The 16,246-nt window shown below is 45.8% G+C and overlaps 1 protein-coding gene across 1 annotated transcript in view; it reads right to left on the reverse strand.

Moving 5' to 3' along the window:
- Window positions 1–16,246, reverse strand: part of LOC119385915 (uncharacterized) — a 45,124-nt gene that overhangs the window by 1,649 nt on the left and 27,229 nt on the right. Inside the window, exon 9 of the mRNA XM_049414157.1 lies at window positions 1,274–1,429. Within this exon, the coding sequence (XP_049270114.1) occupies window positions 1,274–1,429 (156 nt within the window). The remainder of the gene's footprint in view (window positions 1–1,273; window positions 1,430–16,246) is intronic.

The raw sequence follows: 16,246 nt of genomic DNA on the forward strand, positions 1-16,246 counted from the left end.
GCGACCGCCGCAGCCGGGATCGAACCCGCGACCTTCGAGTCAGCAGCCGAGCACCGCAACCGCTACTACACCGCGGCGGACGTGAAGCCATCATGACGCCACTATTATGTCACATCACGTGACATCACACGATGACGTCATCACACGACATCGTCGCTTGGTCAAAGGTGGACCAGTCACGGAGCCACTGCAAAACCACGTGAGGTGCAGAAAGCCTGCAATTCCTCCGATTCCGGAGGCAGTGCAAAACCACGTTGGCTGCGGAAATCTCTCGGGCGTGATCAACACAGTCGACTGAGACGAAAAAGAAGATGGCTTTCGCCTTCGAGTCGTCCTAGGCAAATTCATAAGGGACCGTGTGACCTTTTTTGTCGTGTAATAGGCACGCCTCCAATTAAATTAATTATTGATTAATTAATTAATTATTCAATTAATATTTAATTGTTAATAAGTAATTAATTAATTGATTGATTATGTGTTCGAGTAGGTTATATTTATGCCCAATTTTTCTTAAAAATTAAAGCAGTTGATAGCTCGCGCTCACTGTCGGGCTTTGCCCTTCTCTCTACACTGTCATGTCCCTTCGTTACTTCGCACTGTAGTTTTGCTATGCCTAACCAACTAGCTCACTGCAGATTTTTTATGAAATAAATAAATAAATAAATAAATAAATAAATAAATAAATAAATAAATAAATAAATAAATAAATAAATAAATAAATAAATAAATAAGAGTAGGTGTAGTAATCAGTGTTACGCGAGGCATCTTGCGACTTGCTGACTATCTTGCCCCCTTCGCGCTCAGAGGTGATATATCTGAGCAAGTGCTGTCATTTTTCTAGCCTATAATTTGCACAATATATACAGGAAATTCGAAGCTGAAGTCGGTGTTTTCACGGCACCGCTTCACGATAACGCAAGGAAGGCAGCTTTACGGCAATGTGCGGGGATTTTTTTTTTTTTAATTTTAATTTTCCCGTGGTTTGTTGTTAGAGGTGCGGGTTACATGAAAAATGCGGTATGTCCAGAAGGCTATGGCCACCTGAACTAGATCCCATCGTCGCCAGACGCGTTTTGCTTTAGTTGCGAGAGTTTTAGATTAGGTTACCCAAGAGTCGGGGAGACGCAGAACTCCATTGTAGATCCTTCGCATTTTCTTATGGCCCCATTACGTTTTGCGTTCTCCAACGCTTAGTGTACTATGGCAAACTATCTGTTAAAATGGCTACACATTAGGCGAAGCAAGACCCGCACCACTTTTCGAAATCACTCACCCATTCACAGATATAAAGGTGATAGACGCAGAAGGCGACTACTATTGCCAGGCCTATGAACACGAGCGTTATGCCAACGCAGGTCGTCCACACAGGCAAGTCGTATCCTGCTATGTGAAGTTTCTCGAAGAACACGATGTTTGTGACGCAAATCCCCTGAAAAAAAAAAAAGAACGCATCGAAACCATTCGTCAAACAATGTAAGCTTGCCATTTTCATAGTAAGCAAACTCAATAAACAAACATACGCTGTCATAACCAACATTTACTGAATCTGATATGACGTAAGCGAAGTTGCAGGTTTTCATAAGCGATCATGTATGTTTAAAAAGGACAGTCACGAGCTATTGTCACTACTGTATACGAACTGAAAACATTATCGGCAGCTATTTCGAATATTTCGGATATTTTAAAACATTACTTTTATATTGTTCCATGCTGCTCCATACTATTCTATAGCTCCATAAATTTAGTTTTCCAGCCTTGATCTGTGTCTTTCCACTTTTTTTTTTTTCAAGGGTTCCTGAAAAAGACGACAGAGTGGTTTCTTTCTAACCTTCGCTACCCTTACTACAGGCGCTATCTCCTCCTAAGCGCTTATTCACAAAACAGGTGGACAATGTCAGCACTAAGCGTTGAGCCTATAAGGGCTTCGCGCTTTTCGGCTCCCCGTCGTTACCTTCGCTTGCGCAGTCAAAACGCGCTATACGAACAGAAATCAGTTGATCGCGCAGCGTGGTCATGCGAGACAAGGCAGAGCGGGCGTGCGACTGCGTAGCAAAGCAGGGTAGGAGAAAATTCACAACTGATATCCTTCGTATATACGCACCAATCGAGAGCTTATTTCCTCATGACGTCGCGTGAACAGACTGCTGGCGTCATTAATTGTGCCGAAAACACGGGAAATGCCAAGACAGAATAATGCGCTCGTTCTATGTATTTTCGTAGCTTGTTTAGGGGTCCTTTAATGCATACGTGCCTACTTGGGCGACATGACATTTGAAACAGCTCTTTTCCCTAGGCAATCCTTTCAGAAATAGAAGAAAAATGTCAATAAGCTTAGTTTTAAACAGTACCTTGAAATCATAACACATCTTGCACATGAAAAAAATGTGCACTACAGTCGTGCAAGGACTCATTAATCACTGGGTCACAGTGTATGTAATTACTGACCGATTTACACGAGGGATCGGCAATACCACTGTTATAGCCGAACTTAGGTTAAATACCGACTGTGCTCCATCCCCAGTGGAAGTAAGTTTTGCACAGGCTGGTGGCATTGATGAAACTCTCTTCTATACTCTTTATTTCATAAAATTGTCTGAAGTGTCAAAATGGAGGGAGATGTTACGTAGTATGCTCAGCCGTACGGGGGGTAATTCTTGTCGGCATGTGTGCACATCGTCGAAGAGCAACTTATTGCCGAGTTGGTATACATAGAGCACACAAGACTAAGCTTGACTGCTTACGATACAGTGCCACAACCAGATATTACCGTCGGATACACGATAACAGATAACACAAAACACTGCTTCATTTTATACACAACACAGAGCTTACACCAAACGTATAATACAGAAGCAAACGTATAATACAAACATACACGCCAAGAATTATGCCTAATGGGCAAGTCTGCATCGTAGAAAAAAAAAAAGAAAGAAAAGTAAGCCTGACTATAGTTAAAACGTGTTCGCATGTTTCACTTGGGCAGTCCAGATGGAACCCAACTGAACAAAGCGACAGCGGGAAGGGTTATGAGCTCACCAGCAGAATGGCAGGGCAAATGCATTTCCACGAAAATATTAGCGTAAACGATGGCCATTTCTTGAGCATAAAGCAAATATCCCGAGAAAAACGATTCAAACCTGAAAAGAAAAAGAAAGATTGTATAAGTGCAAATCAGAGCGATACACTCACAGAAGAGATCGAGTAAAAAATTTGGCAGATCCCACGCGTTGCGGGAATCGGTTTCATGCGAAGCATTCAGCGAGTACTTCTGTGCTGTATTTTATGGCTTTGAGCAAACCGTTACGAGGTGGATCGACGTGTTTTTGTAAGTGTACTAGCTGTGTGCACATCGTGGGCTTACCAGGCACGTCGACAACACTGGCGTTTAAAGGGTAACTTACGGTGCGACGTAACGTCAGCCCTCAAGTTAGAGCACATACATCAGTATTATCGAAACTAAGTGCACTTTACGGTGCAATCATGTAAATATCATAAGCAACTTTCGTTAATGTATTCCTCTGGGATCGAGCAATGCTGCAATATAGCTTGATTAATCATAGGAATACAAATGTAATGTTTATTAGACTGCGATAAGAAGGGAGCCAACACTGGAACCGCAGATGTTAATCTGATATGACGCCTGTATCGTAGGAGTACGTATGTAGTGTTTATTGCTTTCTTGTAAAATTGGATAGCCAGCACCACAACCACAACTGACGTTGCACTCTCATTACGCCTGCACAGGCTGTTTTTCCAAACCAGTTTATAGACCTGACGGGGCTCCGTGGTAGGATACCTGATTGCCACGCAGAATGCTTGGGTTCGATTCCTGCTGGGATCCTATTTATTATTCTTTCCATTCGTCGGGTCAACGCTGCCGATGTCGGTTTTTCTTAACGCTCTCTCATTTAAATTACCAATGTCTGTTCTCGCCGTTCCTGGGCAGATATAAACTGTCAGTCACCTGTTGCGCACCCGTACACGACGGCCCGTGGTAAACGGGTATGTGTTACACGTGCCTGGAGGAAAGGGTTTGACGACGTACGCGAGAAGATTTTCACGTTATTCATCTCATGATCCAACCGTCATATTCGTCAAGTCCTCTCACCCTTCCATGCCAATTTTGGTCTACACCAAGTTAAGGAGGCGATCATGAGAGCACACAGACGTAGGCGGCTAGATAGATAGATAGATAGATAGATAGATAGATAGATACGTAGATAGATAGATAGATAGATAGATAGATAGATAGATAGATAGATAGATAGATAGATAGATAGATAGATAGATAGATACGTAGATAGAAACGGTCAAACTGCCAAAGGTTCGCTAAGAAATGCTTCGCATTTAAAAGGGCGTCTTTTTGTCCCACAACAATAATCGTCATCGGGCTTGCTTGGGTTTCCTTTCTTGAGAACTCGGCGCTGGCCACTTTCCTACCAAGAATGCTATGTCACGCTGATAGCGCACATGCCGTTCGTGACCAGAAAGTGCCGGGCGCGCGGCGATAATGCAACGAAAGGAAGGCAAAATAAATGACGATTATTGCTGCGGGACAAAAAGACGCCCTTTTTACTCGGTCTTACGAGTGTACACTTAAAGCATAGCATGAGAAACAGACTGGCATGCTAATCTGCGCATTACCACTAGGAAGCTCGATACCCTCAACTTGTACAGCTCGTTAAATGACCTCTTTTTTTTCCCCCACCGTTTTAAGGCGAAAGCCTTATATGCCTCATCAAGCGCGAAAATTGACCGTCGTGTCGGCTTCAACACGAGTGACGAAAAAAGAAATCTGCACATGATGACGTCACCAGATGACGTCGCAGATCTCCAATATCTCTGGGGTCATCATGACGTCCCGCTTACGTCATCACATGACATCGTCGCGTGGTCAAAGGTCTGCCGATCACGGAGGCTGTGCAAAACCAGGCGAGGCGCTGGAAGCTTGCAATGCCTCCGATCACGGAGGCAGTGCAAAACCCCATTAGGTGAAGAAAACATAGGAGGGGGAGGATCAATACATCGACTGAGAAGAAATGAAGAAGGTTTCGCCTTCGAGTCAGGCGAATGATTAGGGGCCCTGAATTTTTATATCCAGACGTGAAAAACGAATCGGGCTGCTATAAGATGCGAATGCACATATAGTTGTATTTCCTCTTCTTCCTTCCCGACCTATGATTACTAGCGGGTTCAAGTGGTCAGCTGGGTAACTGTGTTTCACCTTTCATTTTACCTTCCGCTTACCATTTCTTATGGATAATTACGCCGCTGCGTCACCGTAACGACCTTAATTTGTAAATAACGAAACTCCACGCAGAATCTCTCTTGGGAAGTGTCTAGTACTAGTGTCACAGGGGTACTTTCGATCGTCATCAGGGTTTACCCGCCACGGTGGTCTAGTGATTATGGTGCTCGACTGATGACCCACTGGTCGCGGGATCGAATCCCGGCCGCGGCGGCCGTATTTTCGATGGAGGCGAAAATGCTTGAGGCCTGTGTACTTAGATTTAGGTGCACGTTAAAGAACACCAAATGTTCAAATTTTCCGGAGCCCTCCAACACGGCATCTCTCATAATCGAATCATGGTTTTGGGACGTTAAACCCCAACAATTATTATTATCATGATCAGGGCCGATCCGGATCCGATTTCTTGATCGCGGTCAACAATGATCGCTGCTGCACGGTCCAAACTTGTCTCAATATAGTTCGGCAACAGACGCCAGCCAAATCGCAATCTGGGAGCCACGCAGACCGCAATGCGCAGAATCGCGATCGTTGCGATTCAGACAGAGCCTGATCGCGAATAAAAGTGACCATGTAGCAGCACCTGATATGGATCGAGCCTAATCCGTATCGACCCTGATCGCGATCAACTGTCCGTGTGACTCCGGTATAACCGATGCGTAAGCATGCAGTTTTATTGGAGCAAACTATATGGTTGCGGCCTTTCCTACAACGTTGATGTCAGGCGGGTTCGTCACGGCGTCTATCATCTTCTTTCTATAGGTTTCGTCGACGCGTGGAACGGCCCTACGAAAGCATTCGTAGAAGGCTTCGTTGAAACGTTGAAACTGAACGCAGAAGAAAAAACTTTACTTCAAGAAAAGGGGTAAAAAGAAGTGGGATGGATTCGGGAGCTAATTGTAAGGTGCGGATCCAAGTCCAGGGCTCCACTGGCCTCCGTCACCCGTCTAACGTGACTCAGAAGTGCTAGTTGCACCTTCGTGTCCGAGCTGGCAAGTTGTGCCTTCTACTGCTCAGAATTATTAACACACCTCTAAGAACACAGATTAAATGCGTAAGCTTTTCTATGCCGACTCGACGAGAAAACTGTGTCCGTCCCTAACACGTAAGCACAATCGATATAACGAAATGAAAAATTCGGCATATCCCACGCACTGTGGGAATCGATGTAATGCGAAGCAGCCAGCAAAGAGCTGCATACATCGCCTTGTTTGTCTTTGAGCCAAATGAAATCATTCATGCCATGGCATGTAGTCCACCATATACCGCATGTTTGCCATGCACGCATGCATGCAGAATCTAGTATACACCATGCCAATGAAACGCATATTATGGTATATACAATGCATGACCTGTCGCTTATGTTCATCACGCACTCGAGTCGTGCCATACCAATTTCGGTATATATCCAGTTAACAAAACGGCCGGAAGCACACCATGACAGTGGCATGTAAATCATACCGTACATGACATGCATAACATGATTCGCATGTTAAGACCTCTCATTTATGTTCGTCATACAGTCTCATCGCGCAATATCAATTTTGGTGTATATAGAGCGAGCGAAATGGCCGCGAGTGCACCACGAGTATAGCATGTAAATCATGCCATACATGACATGCATGTCATGATTTTCATGTTAACACCTTTCATTTACGTTCGTCATACAGTCGCTTCGCGCAATACCAATTTTGGTATTTATCAAGCTAGCGAAACGGCCGCGAATGCATCATGAGCGTGGCATGTAAATCATGACATACATGACATGCATGTCATGGTTTTCATCTTACCAGCTGTTATTCATGTCCTTCATACAGTCACTTAGCGCAATACCAATTTTGGTGTATATCAATCTACTGAAACAGCCGCTAGCGCACCATGAGCGTGGCAGGTAAATCAGGTTGTACATGACTTGCATGTCATGATTTTCATGTTACCACCTCTCACTTACGTTCTTCATACGGTCGTGTCGCGCAATACCAATTTTGGTGTATATCATGCAAGCGAAACGGCCGCAAATGCACCATGAGCGTGGCATGTAAATCATGACATACATGTCATGGATGTCATGGTTTTCATGCTACGACCTGTTATTCATGTTCTTCATACAGTCACATAGCACAATACCAATTTTGGTGTATATCAATCTAGCGAAATGACCGCGAGTGCGCCATGAGCGTGGCATGTAAATCATGTCATACATGACATGCATGTCATGATTTTCATGTTACCACGAGTCAGTTATGTTCTTCATACAGAAATGTCTCGTCATACCAGTTTTCGTATATATCCCTTCATTTAAACGGCCGCGAGCGCCCAGAGACCATGTCATGTAAATCATGCTGCACATGACATGCGCGTCATGATTTGCATGTTAGGACCAGTCATTATGTTCGTCATGAATTCTTGTCACGTCGTACCAATTTTGGTGCATATGAAATTAACGGAACGGCCGCAAGAGCCTAAGGTCGTGGAATGTAAATCATGCTATTCATGACATGCGTGTCATGATTTTCATGATATGACATGTCATGTATGTTCGTAATAAGGCCATGTTATGACACACCAATTTTGGTATACATCCGATTAACGAAACGGCCAGGAGAGCACAAAGTCGTAGGCGGATAGATAGATAGATAGATAGATAGATAGATAGATAGATAGATAGATAGATAGATAGATAGATAGATAGATAGATAGATAGATAGATAGATAGATAGATAGATAGATAGATAGATAGATAGATAGATAGATACGCTCAAAGTCGCAGAAGTTCGCTAGGAAATGCTTCGCATTTAATAAATGTATGAAACAAAATACAGTTTCCTGTCGGTGCTGGATTTGGAACCATGGGCCCCACGCTCTCCAATGCCGAATGTCTGCGCCACTGGGCTAAACAGTTACGCGAGCAGAATACCGGTGGTACAAAACAAATTTAACCCTTTGACACGCTATGTACACAACTGTGTACACCACTTGTTTTTGTTAGTTGTATCGTGGCTAAGAAAGAGCCAGATACATTGAGCTTAGGATGAACTGAACCTCCTGCATAACAAATTTGTCCTCATTTAACTTCATTTTGCAGTGTACCATTGCATACGATTACTTTGCTGAAGGTACTACCACGTTCGGCGAGTAGTTCGACGTGCCGCTTCCCGCCGAGCCACGTCTAAAGTAGAATTTTTTCTTTGCTCGAAATTGACATAACCGAAAACGAATTCGCACTATATTTCTAGTCTGAGATTTGATTCTATTTATGCAAAGGCATGAATGATTTCAGAATAAGTAAATATTTAATTACAATTTATTTAGAATGATTACTATGGCACGCATAACTTAGCGTATTATCACATTATTTTAGTTGCATTAGAATATCGAGTGCCTTGAAATAACGTTGTATCGAGATTTGACGCATTTACAGACAGTTCTTCATGTAGATGGCGTCTGAAATGGTTAAAAGAAATGTGAACACTTTCTGTGAAGACTCTGTTGAAGTGTTTCGCAATGGTGGAATACAATCCCTCTCAAGGACCGTAGAGTTTCCTACAATACTTACTAGAGGGAACTCTGGCGCTAGTGTCTTGGAAGCTGCAACGCATGGCGCTTCAGCCAGCATGGGAATGATGGGTAGTACGCGGATTTGTCTAAACTTCGTTCTTTCGGCTCCGTTTGGCTCCGCGTCGCCTGTATCCGCTTTGTCGCAAAACGAAGTTTAGCAAGAGTCAGCAGTTACACTTTACCACTTTAACCTTTTTAGGCTCAGCAATTGAAATCTGGTCACGAAGTTCACGAACGGTCCATTCTTTTATCCAAAAGAAAACCAAAACACAACAATAAACAAAGCCACAAGTGCGTTCGAAGCCCGCAAGCACGAAGACTAGGCAAATCCGTGTACTGCCCATCATTCCCATGGTGGCTGAACGATCGCAGCGCCTGAGTCCCCTCTAGTTAACTTTAGGAAACTCTATGTCAAGGACAACATGGAAAGCCAACAAGAAGCGTTGTACACATCAGGAAAATTCTTACTTCGCGGAAGTGCACTGCCAAACGCGCGTTTTGATTAAGTCAGGCTGGGCCTTTCGTCCGTTCACTTAAATAGTTTTATAGATAATAATAATATAATCTGGGGTTTAACGTCCCAAAACAACGACATGATTATGAGAGACGCCGTAGCGGAGGGCTCCGGAAATTTCGATCACCTAGGGTTCTTTAACGTGCACCTAAATCTAAGTACACGGGCCTCAAACATTTCCGCCTCCATCGAAAATGCAGCCTCCGCGGCCGGGATTCGATCTGGCGACTTTCGGGTCAGCAGTCGAGCGCCGTAACCACTAGACCACCGTGAGGGGATAGTTTTATAGATGAAAGACGCCATGGCGATGCAGCCAGACAACAACGTTCCAGGGAACGCCGTGACCACAGAGTTTTCTGCGGCACAACCGTGGAGGAAAATAAATGGGCACAACTCTGCTCTTTTTACGCGCAGGTTGAATTCTAATAACCACTCCCTTCGCACGCTGAAGCGTCTTCAGCACAGAGCTTACCGAAATTCACAAGCCAGTGATAGATTTATTTCCTTTCCGCATGGACATTACATAGCCTGAGATAAAGGTCATACGCAGGGGCCGAAACACTCTTGAAATACGGCGATAAAAATCAAATTAAACAATAGCTAGATACAACATACCAACGAATTCAAACAAAATGCCTGTTGCATTTTTGAAGAAAGTGTAAAGTGGCAAATGGAATAGGCAGGGCGATGAACAATGGCTCCAACGATGCAGATGTAGGGAAGCGGAGAACTTCAGGGAGAGCTTACAGTACTCTATGTCGTCGAACATTTTTTCTAAGCGCACTCTGGAATCCTTTCTGGACAGCTGCATACAGCTGTCCCATAGCAAAGCACAGAGTACCCAGAAAAGCACATTTACCTATACTGCGTGCTCAGTCTCACAAAGGGGTGCAAGAAAGCAACGTCGAAATGTTTTGGGGTGAGTATTATATGACTAACCGTGATAAAGTACGTAGTACGTCCATTTGTTTACATATTTGGTCTGAACACTATCATTTCACTGATCACAGGGGACAGCGCACTGCTCTCCCATGGTAAAATACGTAGTACTCTGAATCATTTACCTTTTTTAGATGCGAACGCATCTTTTGCTCGGGGCAGTGTCCGTTCTGCGGCGTCCGCACACATACTGCGCATGCGCCACCTCCTCCCACCTCCTGAGGAGGTGGCGTAAGCGCTGCCTCCGCTTCGTTGCTCCTCTCCAGTTTCTCTCTCTCCGCCACAGTTGCGCGGTCGTATATAATGCGGCGCGCTCGCTCCCATTGCACTCTCCTTTGCAACGGTGCTATGGATGCTCGCGAAGCTGAACGTAAACGGCAACGCCGGCAAGCGAATCTCGAAGCTGCGAGACTGCGAAAGCGCGCGTTCGCTGTGCTTCCGTCATTCTCTCTGTGTGCAACGGTGTGCGAAACTCCATGAACAACGTCAACGTCGGCGCTAGTTGCAGCGGCAGCGCCACCGCCGCGGAGCAGATCGAGGAAGGCTCGGGAAGCCGAACGTAACGTCAGCGTCGGCAAGCGGTAATTCAAACGCCTCGACAACCACCGTCACATGAGTCACATAAGAGAAACGGAAACTCGATGCGTACCCCCCGCGATGCTTTCGCATCCCACCATGGTTGCCCGTAGGGGGAGATGATGTGTAATTTTTTCTAAACGCCATTCGAGTGACCTAGAATGCTGGGAGAGGGGCCAAATCACCGCGCGAATATATGGCACGGTCTTTCTTTTGAACGGCGGAGCTGTTTAGGACGGGTGTAATGTGCCTGCTGAATCCGAAACTATAGCATCATCATGAACCGGCACGCGCTGTCTTTGTCCTCCTCTTCATCTTCTGCTTCGCTCCTAGAACACGTGCGCCGATTTGTCCATCGGGGAATGCAATAACTCTGATGGGCGTACAGAACGAGCACAGAGAGAGAAAGAAAGAAATATAAAGAACGACAAAGAGAGAAATAGAGAAAAAGATAGAAGGTGAGAGAACGAGTACAGAGTGAGAGAGAGAGAGAAATAGAGAGAAAGAAATAGAGAGACAAAGAGTGCAGAGAGAAAGAAAAAGAGATAGAGCGCAATTGAAAGAAAGAAAAGGAAAAAAAGAGAAAAAGATGGAAAGACAGAGAAAGAAATAGACAGAGAAAGCGATACAAAGAAACACACACAAAAAGAGATAAAAAAGAAACAGCAAGCGCAGTCATGTATGGTATAGTGTAGTACAGCAAGGGGTGGGAAAGGGAAGTGAGGGTGAGGAGGAGAAAAAGGAGGAAGGCAACGCCACCAGCTCCTCCGCCTCTTCAGTCTTCGCACCACTGGTGCAAAGACTTCTTTTTTTGCGTAAGCATTCCTATGCCGACATAACAAGTGCTGTGCGTCCGTCCGTCTCTCTGTAACGCAAGACAAGTATCGTCGTTGAGAAAATAAATAAGCGTCGAAAACAGAACAATTTTCTTGACGGTGCCGGGTTTCGAACCTGTCCACGCTCAGAAGTCGCGTGTCTTATAACAACTAGGCTACACAACGGCGCTTGCGAAACGTGAGCGTATCTGAACCATATGAATGTGCTGCACCCGGCTATACAAAACAAATGTAAGAGGAGAACCTCTTCTATGAAGGCGCTCAATTATTTCGCGATGGTGGAATGCAAGCCCTCTCAAGCAAAACCTGTAAAGCCGACAATGACAGGTTTAATGCCACGCAAACACGCGTTGCGATGATCGTGCTAGAGGCCTTTCGTGAAGCCGGTCCTAGACACTGAGGTACGTGATACTCGCAGACAACTTATCTTGTCAAGGAGGAGAAAGCTACGGGGTCGGAGCTTCTGCACATGTGTATACTCCTACGCGAAGTGGTCCGGTTTGGCGCGCGTTTCGTACCACTATGGAAAGCGATGGTTGGTCGGCAGCAGCGTTGCGTAGTATTTGATTTGTTAAAACCGTTTGTGGACAAAATTCGTCGCAAGTTTGAGGCGAGTAAACGGGAGATTCTGTAAGAGACGAACGGCCCCTCGAAGACGCAGATGCCATTGAGCGTTTGTGGTGCACGTAAAAGGTGCGGCCTTCTCGTGCGTGCGAAAGCTCGAATTGACAACGTATAAGGTAAAATAAATATAAATGCCTCACTGCTGTGCGCTGCGTCCTATCTCAAAGAGCTTCCTGCAGAAAATGAAGTTTTTTTTTTAATTCTCACGTAGAAAACATGGACGCAAGTGTGGGACTACTCAGCAGGTGCAACGCTGTGGAGGCTAACGAGACTTCTTGAAGTAGATGAGTGCGTTCGCATTAAGAAATAGTTCGGTGTTTTTACCACCCAGAATAGATTTTTTTCTTTCCATTTTGAGGCTGTGTAGTAAATGAAGATGTTTAGTGCCTTACAAATAAATAAACCGCTTAGCTTCTCATTTCCGTGTTTTGGCATTTGATTGGCACGCCGTCGCGACGCGTCGCGCGGAGGCTCGTGCGAGCGTTTACAACGACGAAAACGGACTACGAGACGCACGGACTTACACATTTTCCTGACCGAACTCCTTGCATAGCTTCCACAGCGTTGCACCTGATGTATGCTACGGACTAAATTGCGTGAAGGCGCAATTTAGTCCGTAGCATTCGCTTCATTGCCAAGAAAAGTTGTCCGCTATCATAGAAAGATGAAAGGCGCCTGGCCGATGCCGCCCGAAAACAAAGTTCCAGGGAATGCCGAAAGTTTCCTGTAAAGATACGCAAAGCTCTACCCTCAGGCATCACTTAGTCAACTGCCAAAGAAGATCCTGTGAGAAATTTTATTATTCACTTTTGAAAGCCAAAGCGTTTCTTGGCTAAGCTGGTCAAAGCGCGTATCCGGCTGGCGTCCGTAAAGGCAGTATCAGGAAGGCACGTCATCTCTCTTACAGGAACTGATAGCGGCACCAACAACTGCTGCAGTAACCACCTGCAGCCGCGGCGTAGGAACGGAGAATCCCCGCAGCAGGAGGAAAAATCACAGCATATCCACGGAGTGAATGATGATGAGTGGGCGAAGCTGCGGAGGTTCATCGGTAAACCGTGAATCTTCCGTGAATTCTGCCCAGTACATCATCACCGACGTGAGATCGGGCGCGTTTATACTAAAGGTTCGATGAGTTATGACGAGTTGCAGCTCACTTTAATTTTACATGTACGCTGTGAATTTTCATTGTTTAGAAAACCATAGCTTTAGAAAACATCTGGCGTCTTTCGTTAAGCCGCTGGCGTCTTTTCGTTTTGCTTTAGAAACATCTGGCGTTCTTTCGTTTTGCTTTTAGAAAACATCTGGCGTCTTTCGTTGGGTCATTTCATCAATCAACGGCGTTTTGAACAAAATTTTTATTGTTTAATCACGCACAGGAGAAATCTCACCAGGCACTACCTTGGAGGTAAACAATGGCTGCTAATGGGAATGAGAGACAGAAGAAGTCGGCTTTTAGCTAACACTTACACTTCTACTTCTACTAACGTTTCCTACTGGAACATGCCAATGGCTGCTAATGGGGAATGAGAGACAGAAGAATTCGGCTTTTAGTTAACGCGCACGCTGCGAATTTTTTATTGTTCAACAACGCACAGGAAAAATCTCCCACCGGCACCACCTTGGAGGTCAAGATCTGGTACTAGCGTTACGACTGGTTACGCACTACTACGACTACGAGGGACGAACGGGTGCCGCCTTAAGGAGCTTCGCCCCTAAAAGACCGACTCGAAGGGGAAAAGAAAAGCGCATATAGTGGGCGCACCACGTAAGCGCGCCGACGTCTGCAACACGTGGCCACCGACGTAGCATTTCGGCAACACTAATTTGCAGCCTCCCCCCCCCCCCCCTCGCCCCTCCCCCCTCGGTAACAACTTACAGGGGTGAGACAGCTGAAATCGATTTGGGAGCACTTTTGGGAGCAGCAAAATTTCAATTTAGGAGCAGGAGAACCTTGCTTGGGAGCAGTTAGTGGCATTTATTATGTCGTTTTTGGAGCTTGAAAAAAACAAATTTGTAGCAACTTGGAGGAAGAAACGCACATTTTAATCGGCTTAGAATACACATAACGTTCAAAGAGCCTTTGGTGAAAGCTTTTTTTTAACAGATTATTGCCAGGTATGAACTACACTACCTTTTTACAAACTACGCAATTCATATAACCTGGGTAACAACATATGAAATAGATGAAAAAGAGCTTTTTAACTAGGTTCACTTTACATTTGAAAATAAAAAAAGAAAAACATCACATTTCTCAAATAATAAAAAAAAACTGATTGCACAAGAATTGTAGTCACATGGCAGTAGGACTCTGAACGGTCAATGAACGATTCTTACTAGCGCGCGATTGCGGCGACGCCTTCACGTGTAACATCAGGAAAGAACAAAAGCGGTATGGCGGCCACCGATGAACGCATGGGGGGGGGGGGGGTCACATATAAGTCAACTGCCGATTTTTCGGACGCCCGATTTTCCGGACATGCTCGAAAATTCGGACACTATCGCGGCACCGTCACCAGCCCCATAGACGTCAATGTATAAGAACGTCCGAAATTTCGGACGCTGAAACTCTTCGGTGTCCGATTTTTCGGACTTTCTGCCGGAATTGTGGGTCCGAAAGGCATTAATTGGAGCCCTCACCTCTGCCGCGTCAATCATCTCTTAGGTTTGAACCAGCGCGTACGCGAGTCGATCTGTGTGCGACAGTAGCAGAGTCCGAAAGTCAGCTTTGCCGCAATGCGGAAGCGTTATGGGGTGAAGCAGACCAGAAATTCAAAGGGGCCGCTATCGCGGCGCCGTGCGGCGATGTTACGGATAAGCAGCGGAAATGCACGGAGGCGTGATGGCGGCAGCTGGCAAACGCGCCGGTACGACTTAATCGCTGACAACCCTTACGATAAGCATCTTCAGTTAACTGCTCGGTAGTGCACGTGGCCTAGCGCAGTTGCATGCGTACTGCACGCATTTAATAGGCGAGAGCCCAAATGCGCCGCGCCGCCATTCCTGCTGCCTCTTTGTGCGAGACCGCTAAGTGCGCCGCATAGACGCGTTGCCTTCGCGGACGAAACCAGCTCGCCATTGCCGCGCCCGTGTGCGGTCAAGAACTAAGTGCGCATCACGAACCCTTTCATGATAAATGCGTGCGTACGATACAGCAACAGTAAAGTAACGGCGTCAGTTTAGTTGGCGATGTACTGCACACAACTAGAAACGATCGGCTTGATACGGCAGCAAATGCTGCGTATCAGCGGCGATGTGTGTGCGCATATGCGCACACGCATCGGGGAATGCCGGACGAGTCGTCCGCTCTTCCGCCACAGTCTTGTGTTCCGCGTCATCGTTTAGAAACGCTTCATGCGAGATAGCCGTAATCTACTCCGCGCTTTGCTGTTATCAGCGGCGCTCATCACGAGATGTAAAAGTGGCGGTTGGCACGTACGTAGTTAAGCGGGGTTCGCGGCAGGTACCGAATGTATTTGCGAGAGCCTGGGCGCGCACCAAAATGCCTGATAATTGTACTGGGAGGCATTAAAGCTATTTCGGACGTGGCTGTGGCGATTTGACCGCTTAAGCGGAATAAAAAAGCATGAATTTGTTTTTTCGGACTGCCCGATTTTCGGACGATTTCGCGGTCCCTAGGGTGTCCGAAAAATCGGCAGTTGACTATATTTACAACCACTCAGAGGCGATTACCACAGCACTACGGAAGCCTCCATTACAAAGGCGCGTAGAAGGACACGCTTGGGCGCGTTAACATGTTCTGCGAACGTATCCCTGGCGCTGCTTCTAAAGTTACGTTTTCCCATGCTGAAACTGATGCAGGCTTGAAAATTCTTGCTTGCGGGGTCGTTTCGGCGCAGTTCGGCGCAATTTTTGCAATTTTTATGCTTTCGGAGCAGCTTGGCGCAGGAAAACGGAATCGTATCAAAAATGCGCAATATGCGCAGCTGT

The sequence above is a fragment of the Rhipicephalus sanguineus genome, chromosome 3, assembly GCF_013339695.2.
Source record: "Rhipicephalus sanguineus isolate Rsan-2018 chromosome 3, BIME_Rsan_1.4, whole genome shotgun sequence".
Classification (NCBI taxonomy): Eukaryota; Metazoa; Arthropoda; class Arachnida; order Ixodida; family Ixodidae; genus Rhipicephalus; species Rhipicephalus sanguineus.